Below are 16,337 nucleotides of genomic sequence, written 5' to 3' on the forward strand. Positions count from 1 at the left end.
GGGATTAATGAAATATATTTTGTATTATTTCCCTTGCTATAAGGGATGGACGGTGCTATTGCAACTAAATAGCACTGGTACGCTACTCTGGTATATAATAATATACTCTTTGCTCAGTATCGGTGCTAGTGTCAGTGTTACCCGGTGCGGCATCGCTCTCTGTGCACTCTCTTACCACCTGAATGTTATTTTCTTTTCGCCACTGGCCTATATTCTTTCCAGGCTTGGAACTTCCAGAATGGACACAATCTGCACAATTTAGAGTCTGTTGGTGAGCACGAGGTAACTGGTATTTTACATCTGCCAGATAAAAAGGTTATACTGACCGTGGGATGGAACCAGAAGATAGTGACGTATGACGACACGGACCCGGATGTAAGTGTTGCAACAGTTATAGTATTCAGAGCATTACAAAAACATTATTTAACTTAAATCTACATTGTTAAAAACTAAAGTAGTTTTTATTTCAATTTTATTATCTAGAAATTTAGATCTAGACAGCCTCTAGAAACATGCCCTTTAAAGGTCAATTATGCACTTCCGAGGGATATTGGTTGCGTCTGAGTTTGTGTGATAACACAAACTCTTTCTATCTTTTTTTTTATTGCATCCTTTTTTTCTTATCTGTTGTTAAAAAGAGGTATATTAGTCAAATTAGAATGAGTTCCCTTCTTCAGTCAATGAAAAGGACGTCTGAAATGGAAGAACGCTTTATGGGTGAAAATGTTCTGACTGTATCCATACTGACTCTGTATGTTCCAGAAGTTAAGTCACCATTCATTCATTTAGAGGAGTAGTAACTATTCTGACATATTTTTATTCAACTGATACATTTTATAAAGTCTTCATATTGCTCTAGTTCCATCGCAGATGAACATGCAAATAATTTCATAACAATGTATTGTTTTGAGGTACCATCTCGAAAGGAAAAATTCAATGAACTGCTAAAATATGTTGAATTCATTTAAAGAATGTTAGATCTGAATGCTATTTGAATAGTTCTGGTTTGTGGGATTGATTTATAAACAGATGTTCCTGTAACGTGTTGTTTTACAAAGCTTATATCTACTCACTCTGTCTGTCTGTCTGTCTGTCTGGTAAAAATTGTGTACACCTTATTTCTTCCACACACATTCAATGATCAAGTTGAAACTTTGCACAATTATTCTTGGCATAAACAAGACATGAATCAATACAAAATCATTAACCAATTAGTCATATAATTACTGGTAATTAATCATTTTGTTTGATACCAACATAGGAAATTAATCCTTTAGTAGTCAAAGATATGGCTAAATATGTAGAGTTTCGCCCCCTTAGATAATTGAGTACGTTATTTATCCCTCACCCATTCTCGGATCAATTTGAAATGATGGGTAGATAACTCATTAAATCTTCAATAATAGAGTCTCACTAACTACCTATTGTAACTCTAAATGTCACAATTTTCAGTTGTACATGATGAGGGACTTTGTTTACAGAACTGCTGACAGAAGTTTTCAATTTAACAATGTCAACTAAATTTACAACTACTTTTGTAATCCAGGCAGTAGAGTGTTTTGACCACAATAAAAATATTAACCTGTTGGTCACTGGTAGCCGCGACCACATCGTCCGGCTCTGGAACCCTTACGTTACAACGAAACCTTTAGATAATCATTTATTGTACCTAACAAAACATGAATCAATGTAAAAATTTACCAATTTGTCAATTAATTATTGGTAATTAACTATTTAGTTGATGTTAAATAACTTTTACGTTATTGAGAGATATAGTTGTAAGTGCTGATTTCTTTCTGTAGATAAGCTTTGTTTTTTAAAAAGGGATTTTTAATATATTTTTTTTTAATAACTCTTCAGAGTGCTAACTTATCTGCTAATGACAAATGGAAAGGGGGACAACTGCACACTGATGATATACTCACTGCAGATTTCGCTCCACCAAACTTTCTAGCAACAGCAAGCTTTGATGGAGAAATTATCGTCTGGGACGTAGATACAGAGAAGATCTACGTCAGGCTCAGAAAGGGACAACCACAAACTATGTAAGATGGCAAAAATAAAAGGATGATCAGAAGTCCTGTTTAAAATGAAATATGCACATGCACAACAAGCTAAGAGTTTTTTGTCTCTCGCACAAGTTATAATATATTTTCCAACTTCTAAGAATTCGGGGCAATCTGCTAGTTGAATGACTGTGAGAAGAGGGGGCGCAAGATGTAGTATAATTGAGAATTATTGGAATTATTTTGTTTCAGTCCTCGGACTTTTCCACTTAAGACCTAAGAAAATGTAAATAAAATACAGTGAGTTAAAAAGAGTTTTACTACTATTAATTTAAATACAGCTTATATGTTCTCTTCATATGATATTCATAATTAGTGCTGATAAGAATGTTACATTGTACATTTATTATTATCAACTACGATATCAGAACTTTCTAAATAATTTCCATTTTCAGTGTTTGTTTCAATATCCCCTAGTTACTGTGATCATTCTGTATTATTGGGCACTAAGAATATCAATTTCTGGCTTGTAACTATTTAATAGTGTTAGGCTAAAGTGGGATCCGTTACCTGCTCTGGTTAAGACATCATGCAATGTTTCCCAAACTTTTTCCTTAAAGGAACACTTCGCACATTCTGAGTAGATAGCGGATCCCTTTGCTTATTTTTTAAGAGAGATTAATTCATGTGGTGGCCTTCTAGTTAATTATTCCCATTCAGGCCTCGCTGAGCACTAGGGTTCCGCGGAACACAGTTTGGGAATCCCTGCTCTAGTGTACTTTCTTTAAAACAGTTCCAAGAGAATGGAAGCCTTAAAGTCTGGTGTCTCTGGTCTGGAAGACAGGATTGAGTCTCAGGCTACCACTGCTACACTGATGTCAAGACCAAACTCAAGACACAGGCTGTCTCATAAAGTGGAAAAGGGGTTAGTGTCATACATTAATATTGTTTGTTACGCAAATACTATACTATTTAGACGACTTAATACTTATCTTTATGAGATTGAGAGACTAACGTCGACCTATGGTCATGGTATTTTAAAGTCAGTGCACATAGTGCGCTCTCTTACTTTTAAGTCAATATAATTTGTATATTGATCTCCAGGATTGTATGTCAAATGTTTGTTTTGACCTTTTGTATTGATCTTATTATATCTTCATTTAATGTACTGCTACAGAATACATAAATCTTCTGGTAGATAAAGTTCCCCTTTCAAAACTTGCAAACTATGGGGTAGATGATGTAAAGGTTATTTATTTCTGTGACCCACGGTTAACGAAGGCGTTATGTGGCCAGCTGATTTTATTTTTCACCCACTAATTAACTGTTAGGTACCCATTAGAGCCGGGTTGACTCAGAGGAGCCCTAAAGATTCCGACATTAAAGTTCCCAGTCTTCACAGGATTTGAAACCAGGACTCCTTGGTTCATTAGAGCTTAATAACTTATACACTGCACCTTCTCCTGGTAGATGGATTCATCGAATTGGCCATATACCTTGAATGTCATGTATCTTGAATTGGTCATATCTTGAATGTCATGTATCTTGAATTGGTCATATATTTGTTATTGGTCATATATTTTTTATAGGTCTTTCATTTAGTTGTGTTCAAATATTCTTGTGGTGTCTGACATTCTATAGTGACCTGACATATCTTCTTTAAATGGTCACAGTTTATTGAATTTCTTTTAGATTACATTGGAAATGTTTGTCCAAGGTTTATATAAAATGTCCATATGTATAGGTTTTGCATGCCAACATATACTTAAGTTGAACCATCTCTGTTCTTGTAACTACACTAGACAAGTTGCACCAGTGGACAAGCTCATGTTCCTGAAGGCTAGAGCAAGCGTCCGATTTACAGAGAGCGCAGTTCTAATCTCAAGTGAAGCCGGGAAACTGAGGTGGTGGAACATATCAATCTCCAACAAAGAAATGGGTAAGGGAGATAACTACAACTATAAATATAATATTCTTCTTTATACCGAGTGACTGGCCTTTGAATGAATTTTGTTTCTTTTTCTTAAAAGGTAATGAAAATATTTTTATTACTTTTGACAAAAGAAGTAATAATTATAAAATAAAAACAAACAACCTTCCAAAAGAATCATTCACATTTTGAGATGATTAACAATAAATATAATCTTAAAAAATCCATTCCTCCTTTATGAAGCTCAATTATCCCATTAATTTCTCATTCCAATCATACTCTTCTAATGCTTCATTATTGTTTACACATACTGTAATCAATTTCACACAAGTTATTCTATTAAAAAGTCAAGTTATAATTTCTGCATAAAATAGGATGAGAAATGTTTATGTATTTTGTTATTTATTGAACTCTTTGCTGTATAAAAAGAGAAGAGTCGAGTGCGGAAATTCCCGCTTAATTCGTGTTCAAAATAAAAAGAGCCAACCAAATTAAAGTTTAAGATGATTATATATTAAAAAAGTATAAAGGATAAACTTGAGTCCCACACTAAGGCACTCAGTTGGCTTCATATATATTTGACAAAACATTTGTTGTTATCCTTTCCTTTACAATGTTTAGTTTTACTCTCTTGACCCACAGGTTACTTCTATGTCCCTAACTGTCCAGATGAGTCTGTGCTGGCCATGTGTTCTACAGCCAACGATAGCCTCCTGATTACTGGAGATACACAAGGCGTCATTAAATGTTGGAACATCAGCAGCTACTGCATTCAAAATGAAGGGGTAAGTAATACATTCAAAAGCTTACACACACACACAGAGTTTTCTTTTTCACATCTTTTCATTCACTTTGTGAAACAGTTCGAGCATTCTGTTAACTATACCTGAGTAAACCTTCAAGTCTTCATCTGACATTGGGAGTGGGAGAAATAACGTGTTCAAACATTTTACCAGACAGACAGAGTTGACAATAAGCTTTGTAAAAGTTGTTCTATTTCTCGTTTATGTCTTGGGCCCATTTCAGCACAAACCTTGGGTGGAAGAAGTTCTGTCTCTGATGTGTTCTTGTCTTAGTCTAAATGGTGTGCTCTAGTGTGCGGAATGGCAGAGTGCTGGACAGAACTCTATATTGACAACAAGTATACATACTTTTAAAAACAAGTGTCCATGTATATTGAAAACTAGTATACATACTTTTAAAAACAAGTGTCCATATATATTGAAATCTAGTATACATACTTTTAAAAACAAGTGTCCATGTATATTGAAAACTAGTATACATACTTTTAAAAACAAGTGTCCATGTATATTGAAAACTAGTATACATACTTTTAAAAACAAGTGTCCATGTATATTGAAAACTAGTATACATAAAAACAATCAACTTTAGTTTCTGGTGACCATAAAAATCAATTGCACACATATAGCAGCTTCTCCTGACAGGGTTGGCAAAAAAAAAAACAACACACAAATATTTTAATGAAACACTTGATTTAAATTGTAATAATAAGTTCTCTTATCGTCTTTTTGTTAAACATTGGGTTCTTTAGACAACTAAAACGTCTTGTAATAATTCGTTGCACTGTCATTTAGACAACTAAAACGTCTTGTAATAATTCGTTGCACTGTCATTTAGACAACCAAAACGTCTTGTAATAATTCGTTGCTCTGTCATTTAGACAACTAAAACGTCTTGTAATAATTCGTTGCACTGTCATTTAGACAACCAAAACGTCTTGTAATAATTCGTTGCACTGTCATTTAGACAACCAAAACGTCTTGTAATAATTCGTTGCACTGTCATTTAGACAACCAAAACGTCTTGTAATAATTCGTTGCACTGTCATTTAGACAACTAAAACGTCTTGTAATAATTCGTTGCACTGTCATTTAGACAACCAAAACGTCTTGTAATAATTCGTTGCACTGTCATTTAGACAACCAAAACGTCTTGTAATAATTCGTTGCACTGTCATTTAGACAACCAAAACGTCTTGTAATAATTCATTGCACTGTCATTTAGACAACCAAAACGTCTTGTAATAATTCATTGCACTGTCATTTAGACAACCAAAACGTCTTGTAATAATTCATTGCACTGTCATTTATTACTAATTTGTTATTATGTTTCAATATTTTCAGTACATCGTCAAGAAAGTGGCCCCACTAGAAGTGTGGTGGAAGGCCCATGACTCGGCCGTCGTGAGTGTTGAGTACATCCAGCACGACTCGGGCACATTTGTCCTTACAGCATCTACAGACAGGACAGCAAGGTTGTGGTCTCCTGAAGGTCACTACATTGGAACATTCGGCCAGGTATGTCACCGAATCAAAAATGAAATGGTATAAAAAATGTTTGAGCCAAGCAAATTAATTAACACTTAGTCAAAATGTAGGTCTGTGGTTCGAATCCCGGTGAAAATTGGGATATCTTACTTCGGGATCTTTCGACGCCTCTGAGTCCACCCGGCTCTGATGGCTACCTGACATTGGTTAGGAGAAAAATAAGGGAGGTAGTTGGTTGTTCTGGCCACATGACACCCTCGTTAACCGTAGGGCACAGAAACAGACGACCTTTACATCATCTGACCTACAGATCACAGGGTCTGAAAGGGGAACTTTTTCTTTATAAATTTAGACTCAAAGAAGGCATAAGTCTTAGCTAGATCTTCATCAGGGGTGGTAGAAAAAAAATTGTAAGATATTATTCATTAACACTCAGTGTTACACAGATCTAAATGTAAGAAATATTATTGCAATTGTGTGAAAAATTACGTAGTGTTATTTTATTAAATCTTGTTTTTTTGTTCCTAAAATTATGTCTCAGAAATCTCCATGGAATCTAAAGATCACGTCAACTTGGGCTCACCCTAAGACTCCGTGGTCCAAAGAACAAGACCACCTGACAGGTAGGCCAACTTCAATATTCTCCACGCTACGTCTCTCACCTTTGAACCTAAACTCTCTGACAACTTTTTGACATTCTCAATTCTTGATCCAGATGTAGATCTAGCCCCTTACCACAGTTCCTTTGACCTCGTTAATAGCACACACAAACACATGGTCTTGAAAATTGTTTTATACTTTAAAAAAATTGTGTCAATTCGTTTCTGCAATCGCAGAAGAGTAAGAGAGAAAGAGATAGTGAGAGAGAGACAAAGAGGGAGAGAGGGAGAAAGAGAGAGGAAAAGAGACAGAGATAGAGAGACATAATAAGACAGAAGCAGAGAGACATATAGAGATAGAAAAAGAGAGGAAAAGAGACAGAGATAGAGAGAGACATAAAGAGAGCAAGAAAGAGACAGTGTGTGTGTAATTTAGAGTTCTAAAACAAATTCTATGAGTACTTCTATGAGTACTTCTATGAGTACTTCTATGAGTACTTCTATGAGTACTTCTATGAGTACTTCTATGAGTACTTCTATGAGTACTTCTATGAGTACTTCTATGAGTACTTCTATGAGTACTTCTATGAGTACTTCGCCTTTATTTGAAGATATTGGGACTATGAAAATAAAAACATCGCTGGTCGTTTCCAACGTACAAAAATGAAATGTTTAGTTTTTCCATTTATATATTTTTTTTTAAAAATTTTCTAAACATCTGTGTGTGTCGATTACTATATTTCGAAGTTTTACAGTTGTTTAGATAGTGATTATAATTTATTTCCCTTCCTTCTTAGATTCAGTTGTATTTATATTGTGTTTATATTGTAAGATGTATCTCCCTCATTGTTCACTTCCAGACAATTCAGAAAGGACTACTTCTAATGACAACATAGTCGACGTCTTGGAGACAGCAAGTGAGAATCTGCCCAACGAACGGGAACGCAGTGACCTGAAACATTTCTCTCGCAGCGGAACGGAGTCTTCAGACACTTACAACAAACCCGTAAACAACCTTGTTGTTTTGATGTATTGTGATAGAAATCAACTTTTTAAAACTCTAAACTTCATCAACAAAACAAACGCTAGAGCAAAAGGGAATGTGTGTCCAGGCTTTTCTGCATCCTAATTAGGTCTTCATTCATAATCAAATTATTCCAACATGAAAGGCAATAAATCAAATTGTAATTGCATGTAACAAAATATATTATCATCAAGCGCCTCATTTTAAATCATTAACTAATTCTGTGACCGTCATTGACATAATGAAATTACCACAAAGTAAATAATTTCTATCTATCTATCTATCTATCTATCTATCTATCTATCTATCTATCTATCTATCTGTCTGTCTGTCTGTCTGTCTGTTTTATTATCGCTTTTTAAAGTTTTCTTAATCTTTTCTAATCCATTCCTTCAATCCTATCAATTTAACTGCTTAGAATCTCAAATGCACAGGCTAAAACTGTCTACTTAAAAAACACAATAAAAGAAAGCTAAAAAAGATCTTTAAGGAATATTTATCTTGCTTAAAAATACATTATCCTGACGCCAAGAAAATCGCTTTTAAATTGAATCAGTTTGCAACACGTGTTTGACCTTACTGTCACGTGTTTGACCTTACTGTCACGTGTTTAACCTTACTATCTGTAATGGCTGCATTGAGTTGACGATTCTTCCCTATATTTCAACATGAATTTTGTTGTTGTTGCATTTTCTTCTGTTCGTCTATTTAGCTACAAAACATATCAAAACATATTGCAACATGACGGGCCACTAGTCTAGTTTTACCGTGTTTCACACATTTAACTAAAAAGCTCTTTACAATATCCCCGCCATAGACGTTTGCTCTAGGTTCTATTTTTTAAATCTTAATATTTGATACAGAAAAGGTGATGTCTTACTTTAATAATAAAAACAACAATGAGAACGAGATGGGAACTCAGACATATTAAAAGATGCCTTTTTATTATACCTCTATTCAAGTCACTCCTTCATGGAAGGTGGGGGACACTGATCTCAAAAATGGCTCTAACGATTTTCCTAGAAATTTAACAGCTAGTGTATATCGCTGAGAAAAGAATTACGAGCTCATTTATCACACCTAGTTAATTTATCAAAGTAAAAAAAAAATAAATGTAAATTTGGCTAGATCCTACATCGCTTTTGAAAGGACTACCGTGTTCGGGAATTTCCGAATGTAAGGCCTTATTGATTCAAGAGTTTAATAAATTAATGTTCAGGAAAATTCTGCGCATTGTCTTCTAAGTCTAAATCAAATGCTTATCATTGGGCTATTAAAAGGTGTACTCGATCTATTCGCTTCTTGGAGAGAAAGAGGAAAAGGGCAGGGTAAAAAAAATGTTTTAAAATCTAAAATCCATTAATTATTAAGAGAAAAACAATCGCTCAATTAGTTGCGTAAAGGAAGTATTGCCTTTTTGAAAAAGTATTGTTAATGTTTTTCTTGTTATTTATTTGTTTAGCAGAAGTTAAAAAAGAAAAAACGCCGGAAGTTCATTGAATCAAATGTTCACGTGCAGTGTCTCTAATAAATTGTGATTTAACGTTTCCTGAATGTCCAAGTGTTGACCTAATTTTACCAGGGTTACTTTCAGTGACCTTGATTTTAAGCAAGTAATTTGCACATTTGTAATCACTAGACACTGCGCAGCATTGTCAGCCTTCTTCCTACTTCGGATGAGTACAACTTCCACGATCCTTTACGCCTAACTTCTGGTCGTGGGTGTGTATCTAGGTTTGGTCTTTTTAGTCAACTGATAAATTGCAAGAGGAAAACATTCTCTCCATTCATAAAATACCACGAAATTGGCCCTAAAAATGTATTTTCAACATAGAAAATACCAAGTATTTCTAAAACAAAATTTTCATTTCCCTTGTTTGCATTACCAGACAAGAATACTTTTTTTAGTGAGTAAACCTTCTTTTTTATTGTCTGCTCAATCTAATTCAGCGAAAGAGACACAAACACATTGAGCACTACATTAAAGATGATTTCAACTCCTCCCATTTCACGGATGCAATCAATAAATCCTGTCGTCTGTTAAAAAAATGTATTTCTTGTTTAATTCGCAGACATTTTTGGGAGTGAAGGTAGAAAAAGATTTGGAGCGACGTCAGAGGGACCGCCAAGGCCGAAGGGCTCAGTTCGGTGAGATCCTGCCTCAGAGCACATCACAGTTTGGTAAACAGTGCTCACCTTATCACGCACTGACCACACCAGTAAGTGGAACATAGGTTGGATTCAAATATCACAGCAAACTCCTCTTGATTTTGTTCTCAATTCTCAAGATAAGCCCTTATATTATGTCAGCAATAAAATATAGAAGTAAAAACAATGAAAAGAAAGAGATATATAAAGTTCTCGTGGGGTGTGGGAGGGGGGACTATTATGATAACCTAAAGGAAAAAGCGTCAGAAATAGAGATTTTAAAAGAAATAAACCTAACAATGTGAGGGACGCTTTATTGAAAAATTGCTGTTGAAACTAAATAATGAAAAGTAAAAGAAGGGGAAGAATCCCACATTTACAACCATAGAACTCAAAACTGTAAGATTTATTTCCCATTTAGATATCAATCGAAATAAATCCATTGCCACTATTTTAATAACAAGTAAATTTTTTTTAATTGATTCGTGTTTTGTTAGGAACAATGATAAATTATGCAAAGTTTAAATTTGATCTGAATTTGTACCAGACAGAATGAGTTGATAAAAGGTTTGACAAAAGATACTTTATGCGATGAGCAAAGGAGCTTTTAGAAATTCATAATGATTGAATGTCTTTGAGCTCCTCAACACTGTCCTACACCAGAGACACCAAGAGAACAAGTTTTTTTAGTATTAGAAGCTAGTCTCCAATACAGTGCTTCAACATTACGTTTGAGAACTAACTATAGCACAGCTCAATTGTATTTGTTAAGTCTGTAAAGACTCCATTTACGGAGTAGAAAACGTAACAACGATTAGATGTAGATACTGTAGTCACTGAACACATCGAAATCCCCCTTCTAACATTAATTTAATACTTAAAAATAGACCATATTTTAAATCCAAACTAATGTCCACTGTTTTGGTCAATACTTTTTAATGACCTACTTTAATAGTGTAAATGATAGATGACAAAAGACGGATAGGTCAGTGTAACTTGTTTGTTTCAAATGTTCCCAGACTTGGAGTGAGGTCCAGGTTCCAGAGTTTCTCCCATTGCCTCAAAGGATGAAGAACAAGGGCTATTCAGAGACAAACTTGACCAAAGAGGACGTCATCAACATGGACTTCTCCTTTGGTCTTCCCGACCCGCCACCAGTGGCCCCAAGTGTGCAGACAGGTCCTAAAAAGTTGTCCACAGTCCAACAGCCTCCATCTCGAGGGGAAAAGGGACTTAAGCCGAGTTCCGTCACGTCTGGAAGAGGCAGATCCAGTTATGAACAAAAGTCTACAGCTGGTAAAAAAACATCAGCTGTGCGCTAAAGAAATGAAACAAACTTTTATGCAATAAAATGTCAATGGATGATCTAAAAACGTTTATTATGGATAAGAATTAATTTTGTGATCTAAAATAGTTTCTTATTGATCACTATAAATCTTTAATTTTGTTGACTTTGTCTTTTTATTTTTCACCTTCTCTTGTTTACAACACTAAAACAAAATACAGCATTTATCTTTGTTAGAATATATTTTTTTATAATTTGCAAGTCCTTAGCATTTTTAAAATTCATACGTGTAAGTCATAACTTCATGGAATCTGGATCCAAGAACCTGGACAGACGATCTCAAAAACGTCTTTAACGATTTTCCTATAAAATTAACAGGTGATGTATATCGCAGAGAAAAGAATTACCAGCGCGTTGTTAACACGGGGAAAACTCTAGTTTGACCGTATAATTTTTTTAAGGAAAAAAATAAATAAATGTAAATTTGACTGAAGACTATATCTAAGTTTAGGGCCAACATGGCGTAGTCAGCCTCAAGACCGTAATTATGCAATAACTGAGTACATTTAAAATTTTACGTAAATCTAATAGAGATTACATCTAGATTTAGATCTAGATTTTAAGATTTCCAAATCAGAACCTTAGGTGTTAGATCTAAGAGATCTCTAGATGTCCATGTAATGAACATACCAATAAATAATCCCACAACGCTGGGCAATGAGAACATGCGTAAGTTCTAGCAGTTGGCGTTGTCACGGGTTCGTTACCCGAATTGAACCAACATTTTTTAAAATTATTTTTTAAAATTATTTTATTATATTTGAAGTTTAATAATGGAGGTATTGCCTTTAAAAAAATATTTTAAAAATCTCGATTCTGTTTATTAGATAAAATCACACGCACTTCTTAAACTAGTTAATGATTTTGTAATGGCATTACGGTAGGAGTTTAGAAGTCTTTAATGTCGGAATTAAAACATTACCGACTAAGTTTTTTTTTCAAGTACAATACCATTACACCCCACCAATCTTGTGATTCCCACATTATCGAGGTTTTGAGGATCATCCATGATCATTTACGTTGTGCATTGGTCTGTGTAAGTCTTACCCATTGAGTTATTTGGGATCTCTCTGTATGTTGTGAGCATCTAATTGAATGTTATTGAAAATTAACATATATGTATTTAAATGAAACTTATAACACGGATGATTTAATCCTTTTGTTTTAAAAATAATTTATAAATAAAATAATGTTATATACAAATGCTACACCATTGGGACACTTTCTATTTTCTTGGGACCTACTCTAAAATGAACTGTAGCTCTGTTTAAGAAGTCTTTTCGATGTATATTGAATATTTTTCTATATAAGATTATTTCTCTTTAATTTGACCATGGTAAAAATAATTCCCCTTCTCTCTGTATCATGTCCCAGTCTAGAAATATATTTTTTTTTGCTTTTCTCCATTTTAAAATCTCCAGTCAGTATCAAAGTTGACAAATAGGGGAAAAAATGAGCTTAAAATAAGAGGAAAAAAGCGCTCGCTCTCTCACGAGAGAGAGAGAGACAGAGAGAGAGAGAGACAGATAAAAAAAAAAAGAATAAGTGAGTGCGTAAGTGTGAGAGAAAGTGAGACAGATAAAGAGTTAAGAAGCTAACAAATAAAAAAGTTCAAGTGAATAAACGAACTAAATAAGAGAATACTTGATCGATTTTGTGAGCTAGAAACTCGAACACTCGCTGTATGTAAGGGCGGAACAAAGGAAACATCAAGAACTAATTTAAAGTGGCAGATCAATCGATTGACTTATTAAGTATTAGAATAGAGACATTTTTGTTCAGTCTCTTTATCTCTTGGTTCAGCAGGAAATGTGACTTGTCCTAGCCAGTAGACTGGATACCTCCTGTCATGATCTGTTGTACTGATAACAGTGGACGGATAGCAACATTTGTGACTTTATTTGACTGTTGACTACATTCATTCTACATTCTGTTTAGAATCTGTACACTATGAACTGATGGTCCAATACGCGAATATACAACTTAGCGATGAATACAAACAATCTAGTGTGTCATCCTAAGAAAAGTTATTAATGACTTACTGGTTGGTTGAATTGTTAAATCAGCATTGTCATTTCTGACCTATAGATCTTAAAATTGAATGGTTGATTTTCCATTGACGCATGAATGCATCAGATGTACTTTAATAGACTAACGGTCTTTTTTCTCTTTGTTATTTGTTGAATTCTGTGCAGTGCACAGTAAGAAGACACACTTTTTTTCTTTTGGGATAAAATAAAACTTTGGAATAGTATTGACACATTTATTTCTTGCTATGTTCTTCTTAATATTGATTATAATTATTTATCATTGAATAAATCGTTTAATTAGATATACTGTGTGTCAAAACATTGCATATGCTTTTTAAAAAGCATATATAAACTCACTCCATCTGTCTGTCTATCTACCACGATTCTTTTAAATGTTTTTTTTTTAATTCTCGAATCTAGTTGAAACTTTGTACGATTATTCATTGTCAATGACAACATGGGGAAGAATGAAAAAAAAACCCACTAATTAGCTAATTAATTATTGGTAACTACTTTTGTTTTGAAATATTCAAAGAATACAAGAAATAACAAAGTTGACAACGCTTCGTTCCATTGTAGGATGGCTAAAAATGTTTTATCATTGAGTTATTTAATAAGCATTAGTTCCAGTTGTTTATATACAACGTTTTGTCGACAACAATGTCGCAACAAAATCAAACTTCTTCCAGTGATACGACATTCAAGACCCATAGTTTTGTTTTCTTTAAGAAAAATTTCTAAAGGGGAATAACTGAGCTTCCATCCTCTTTTTTTTTTCACAATAAAAAGATCGACTGTCTATAGACTGTCTCGAAACAAATTTGGTGATAAAAAAAAGTTGATAAAAAATTAAAATAAAGAATTAAATCAAAATAGAACAATCCCCAAAACGTTTGTTAATATTTTTTTTTCAATTTATCTTATTGCTTGCTTCATGGGTGAAACCTGGAAAATGGACACAGATTTCGAAAACTGTTCTATTTTCCTTGAAATTTGATTGTATATGTGCATCTCTAAGAAGACAATTACTGGCTAATTAGCCGCACTGGGAAAACTATGGTCTGACCGTTATATTTTTTCAAAATATGATCGTCATAAAATGAAATTGGATCTATTTTGAACACACCCCAGTCGGAATTCCAGTACGCAATCAGTAAAGAGTTAAAGAAAGAAATAGACGTCTATGAACTCTTTGCGTAGAAATCATGAGCTGAACTGCTAGAGTTAATGTAGGACAATATGCACACGATGCTTATACAGTTTATGAATACGCAATATCAATACTGTAACAAGATCTAGTATTATAGTTTAGACTACTTTCTTTTAATGTTTCTAAGTCTGTATCTATATAAGAAAGTAGAAATCTTCTATACATTGAGTAGATTTATACAAGGGGGGTAACCATGTTTGTTTTTCGGTTGGGGGAAAAGGGAGAGGAACAAAATTTTTCCTTTTTTCTAAATTAATCTTACATTTTGTTTTTCTACATGCAAAGCATTTGACGGTGTGAAGTTGTACAGACTTATAAAGAAGGAATAGCTTTAAAAAAAGGTTACTTGTTTAAAGTATTTTGTTATAACTAAGAAGTTGAACTAGACTCCATCAATTCAATCCATTTCAGTGTGTTAAACTTTCAGAAAGTGTCTAAACATGCATTCCGCTAGTAGCTGTGTAGTATGTATTGAAAGTATGTATGTATATAAAATGGAATAACTTCATTAACAGGACGAGACCAGCGCGGCGCTATAAACACAAACTCAATTTACACCCACAAATTGGAAACGTCATACAAAGTACATCTCTCTGCAAGTTGATGATGTGCCTCCACCCAGCCCCCTCCTACCCGTTCTTATCATCATCTTGGCATCACATCATTTTTGTTACCCCATGTCATCCCCACCTCTCTCTTCCTCGTTCAGTCTCTCACTTCATACTCAAACTTAGCTCCCTCATTCTTTAACTCCCTTTTTCTTTTTTGTACAGCTCCTGTTAGATTGAATTTCTTCTGCCCTTTACAATGTTCTACATAGAAACAAACTCTAGGTATACAAACTAGTCTGGCCACTTCACTCTGGACAACAGTAGGTAGTAAGTTTCCCTTACAGACCTTGTGATCTAGAGGGCAGGTAATGTTAAGGTTATCCTTTTCTGTGGCCAACAGTTACCGAACAGGGTATCATGTGGCCAGCAAAACGATCAAACGCTTTGACTTTCCCCAACTAGAGTTAGGTGGACACATGGGCGCCTTGACTTTCCCCAACTAGAGTTAGGTGGACACATGGGCGCCTTGACTTTCCCCAACTAGAGTTAGGTGGACACATGGGCGCCTTGACTTTCCCCAACTAGAGTTAGGTGGACACATGGGCGCCTTGACTTTCCCCAACTAGAGTCAGGTGGACACATGGGCGCCTTGACTTTCCCCAACTAGAGTTAGGTGGACACATGGGCGCCTTGACTTTCCCCAACTAGAGTTAGGTGGACACATGGGCGCCTTGACTTTCCCCAACTAGAGTCAGGTGGACACATGGGCGCCTTGACTTTCCCCAACTAGAGTCAGGTGGACACATGGGCGCCTTGACTTTCCCCAACTAGAGTTAGGTGGACACATGGGCGCCTTGACTTTCCCCAACTAGAGTTAGGTGGACACATGGGCGCCTTGACTTTCCCCAACTAGAGTTAGGTGGACACATGGGCGCCTTGACTTTCCCCAACTAGAGTTAGGTGGACACATGGGCGCCTTGACTTTCCCCAACTAGAGTTAGGTGGACACATGGGCGCCTTGACTTTCCCCAACTAGAGTTAGGTGGACACACATGGGCGCCTTGACTTTCCCCAACTAGAGTTAGGTGGACACATGGGCGCCTTGACTTTCCCCAACTAGAGTTAGGTGGACACATGGGCGCCTTGACTTTCCCCAACTAGAGTTAGGTGGACACACATGGGCGCCTTGACTTTCCCCAACTAGAG

General features: G+C 35.1%; 1 protein-coding gene across 3 annotated transcripts in view; it reads left to right on the forward strand.

Moving 5' to 3' along the window:
* LOC106059968 (WD repeat-containing protein 49-like) overlaps positions 1–13,672 on the forward strand; it is a 65,894-nt gene extending 52,222 nt beyond the window's left edge. For all 3 annotated transcript variants that reach the window (XM_056020721.1, XM_056020719.1, XM_056020720.1), the window contains exons 12-21: positions 223–375; positions 1,861–2,045; positions 2,800–2,931; positions 3,809–3,945; positions 4,579–4,721; positions 6,081–6,254; positions 6,766–6,847; positions 7,684–7,829; positions 9,920–10,066; positions 11,015–13,672. In XM_056020721.1, the coding sequence (XP_055876696.1) occupies positions 223–375; positions 1,861–2,045; positions 2,800–2,931; positions 3,809–3,945; positions 4,579–4,721; positions 6,081–6,254; positions 6,766–6,847; positions 7,684–7,829; positions 9,920–10,066; positions 11,015–11,317 (1,602 nt within the window). In that variant the 3' untranslated portion in view covers positions 11,318–13,672. The remainder of the gene's footprint in view (positions 1–222; positions 376–1,860; positions 2,046–2,799; positions 2,932–3,808; positions 3,946–4,578; positions 4,722–6,080; positions 6,255–6,765; positions 6,848–7,683; positions 7,830–9,919; positions 10,067–11,014) is intronic.
* The last annotated feature ends 2,665 nt before the right edge of the window (positions 13,673–16,337 follow it).

This window comes from Biomphalaria glabrata, chromosome 2, assembly GCF_947242115.1.
Source record: "Biomphalaria glabrata chromosome 2, xgBioGlab47.1, whole genome shotgun sequence".
Taxonomy (NCBI): domain Eukaryota; kingdom Metazoa; phylum Mollusca; class Gastropoda; family Planorbidae; genus Biomphalaria; species Biomphalaria glabrata.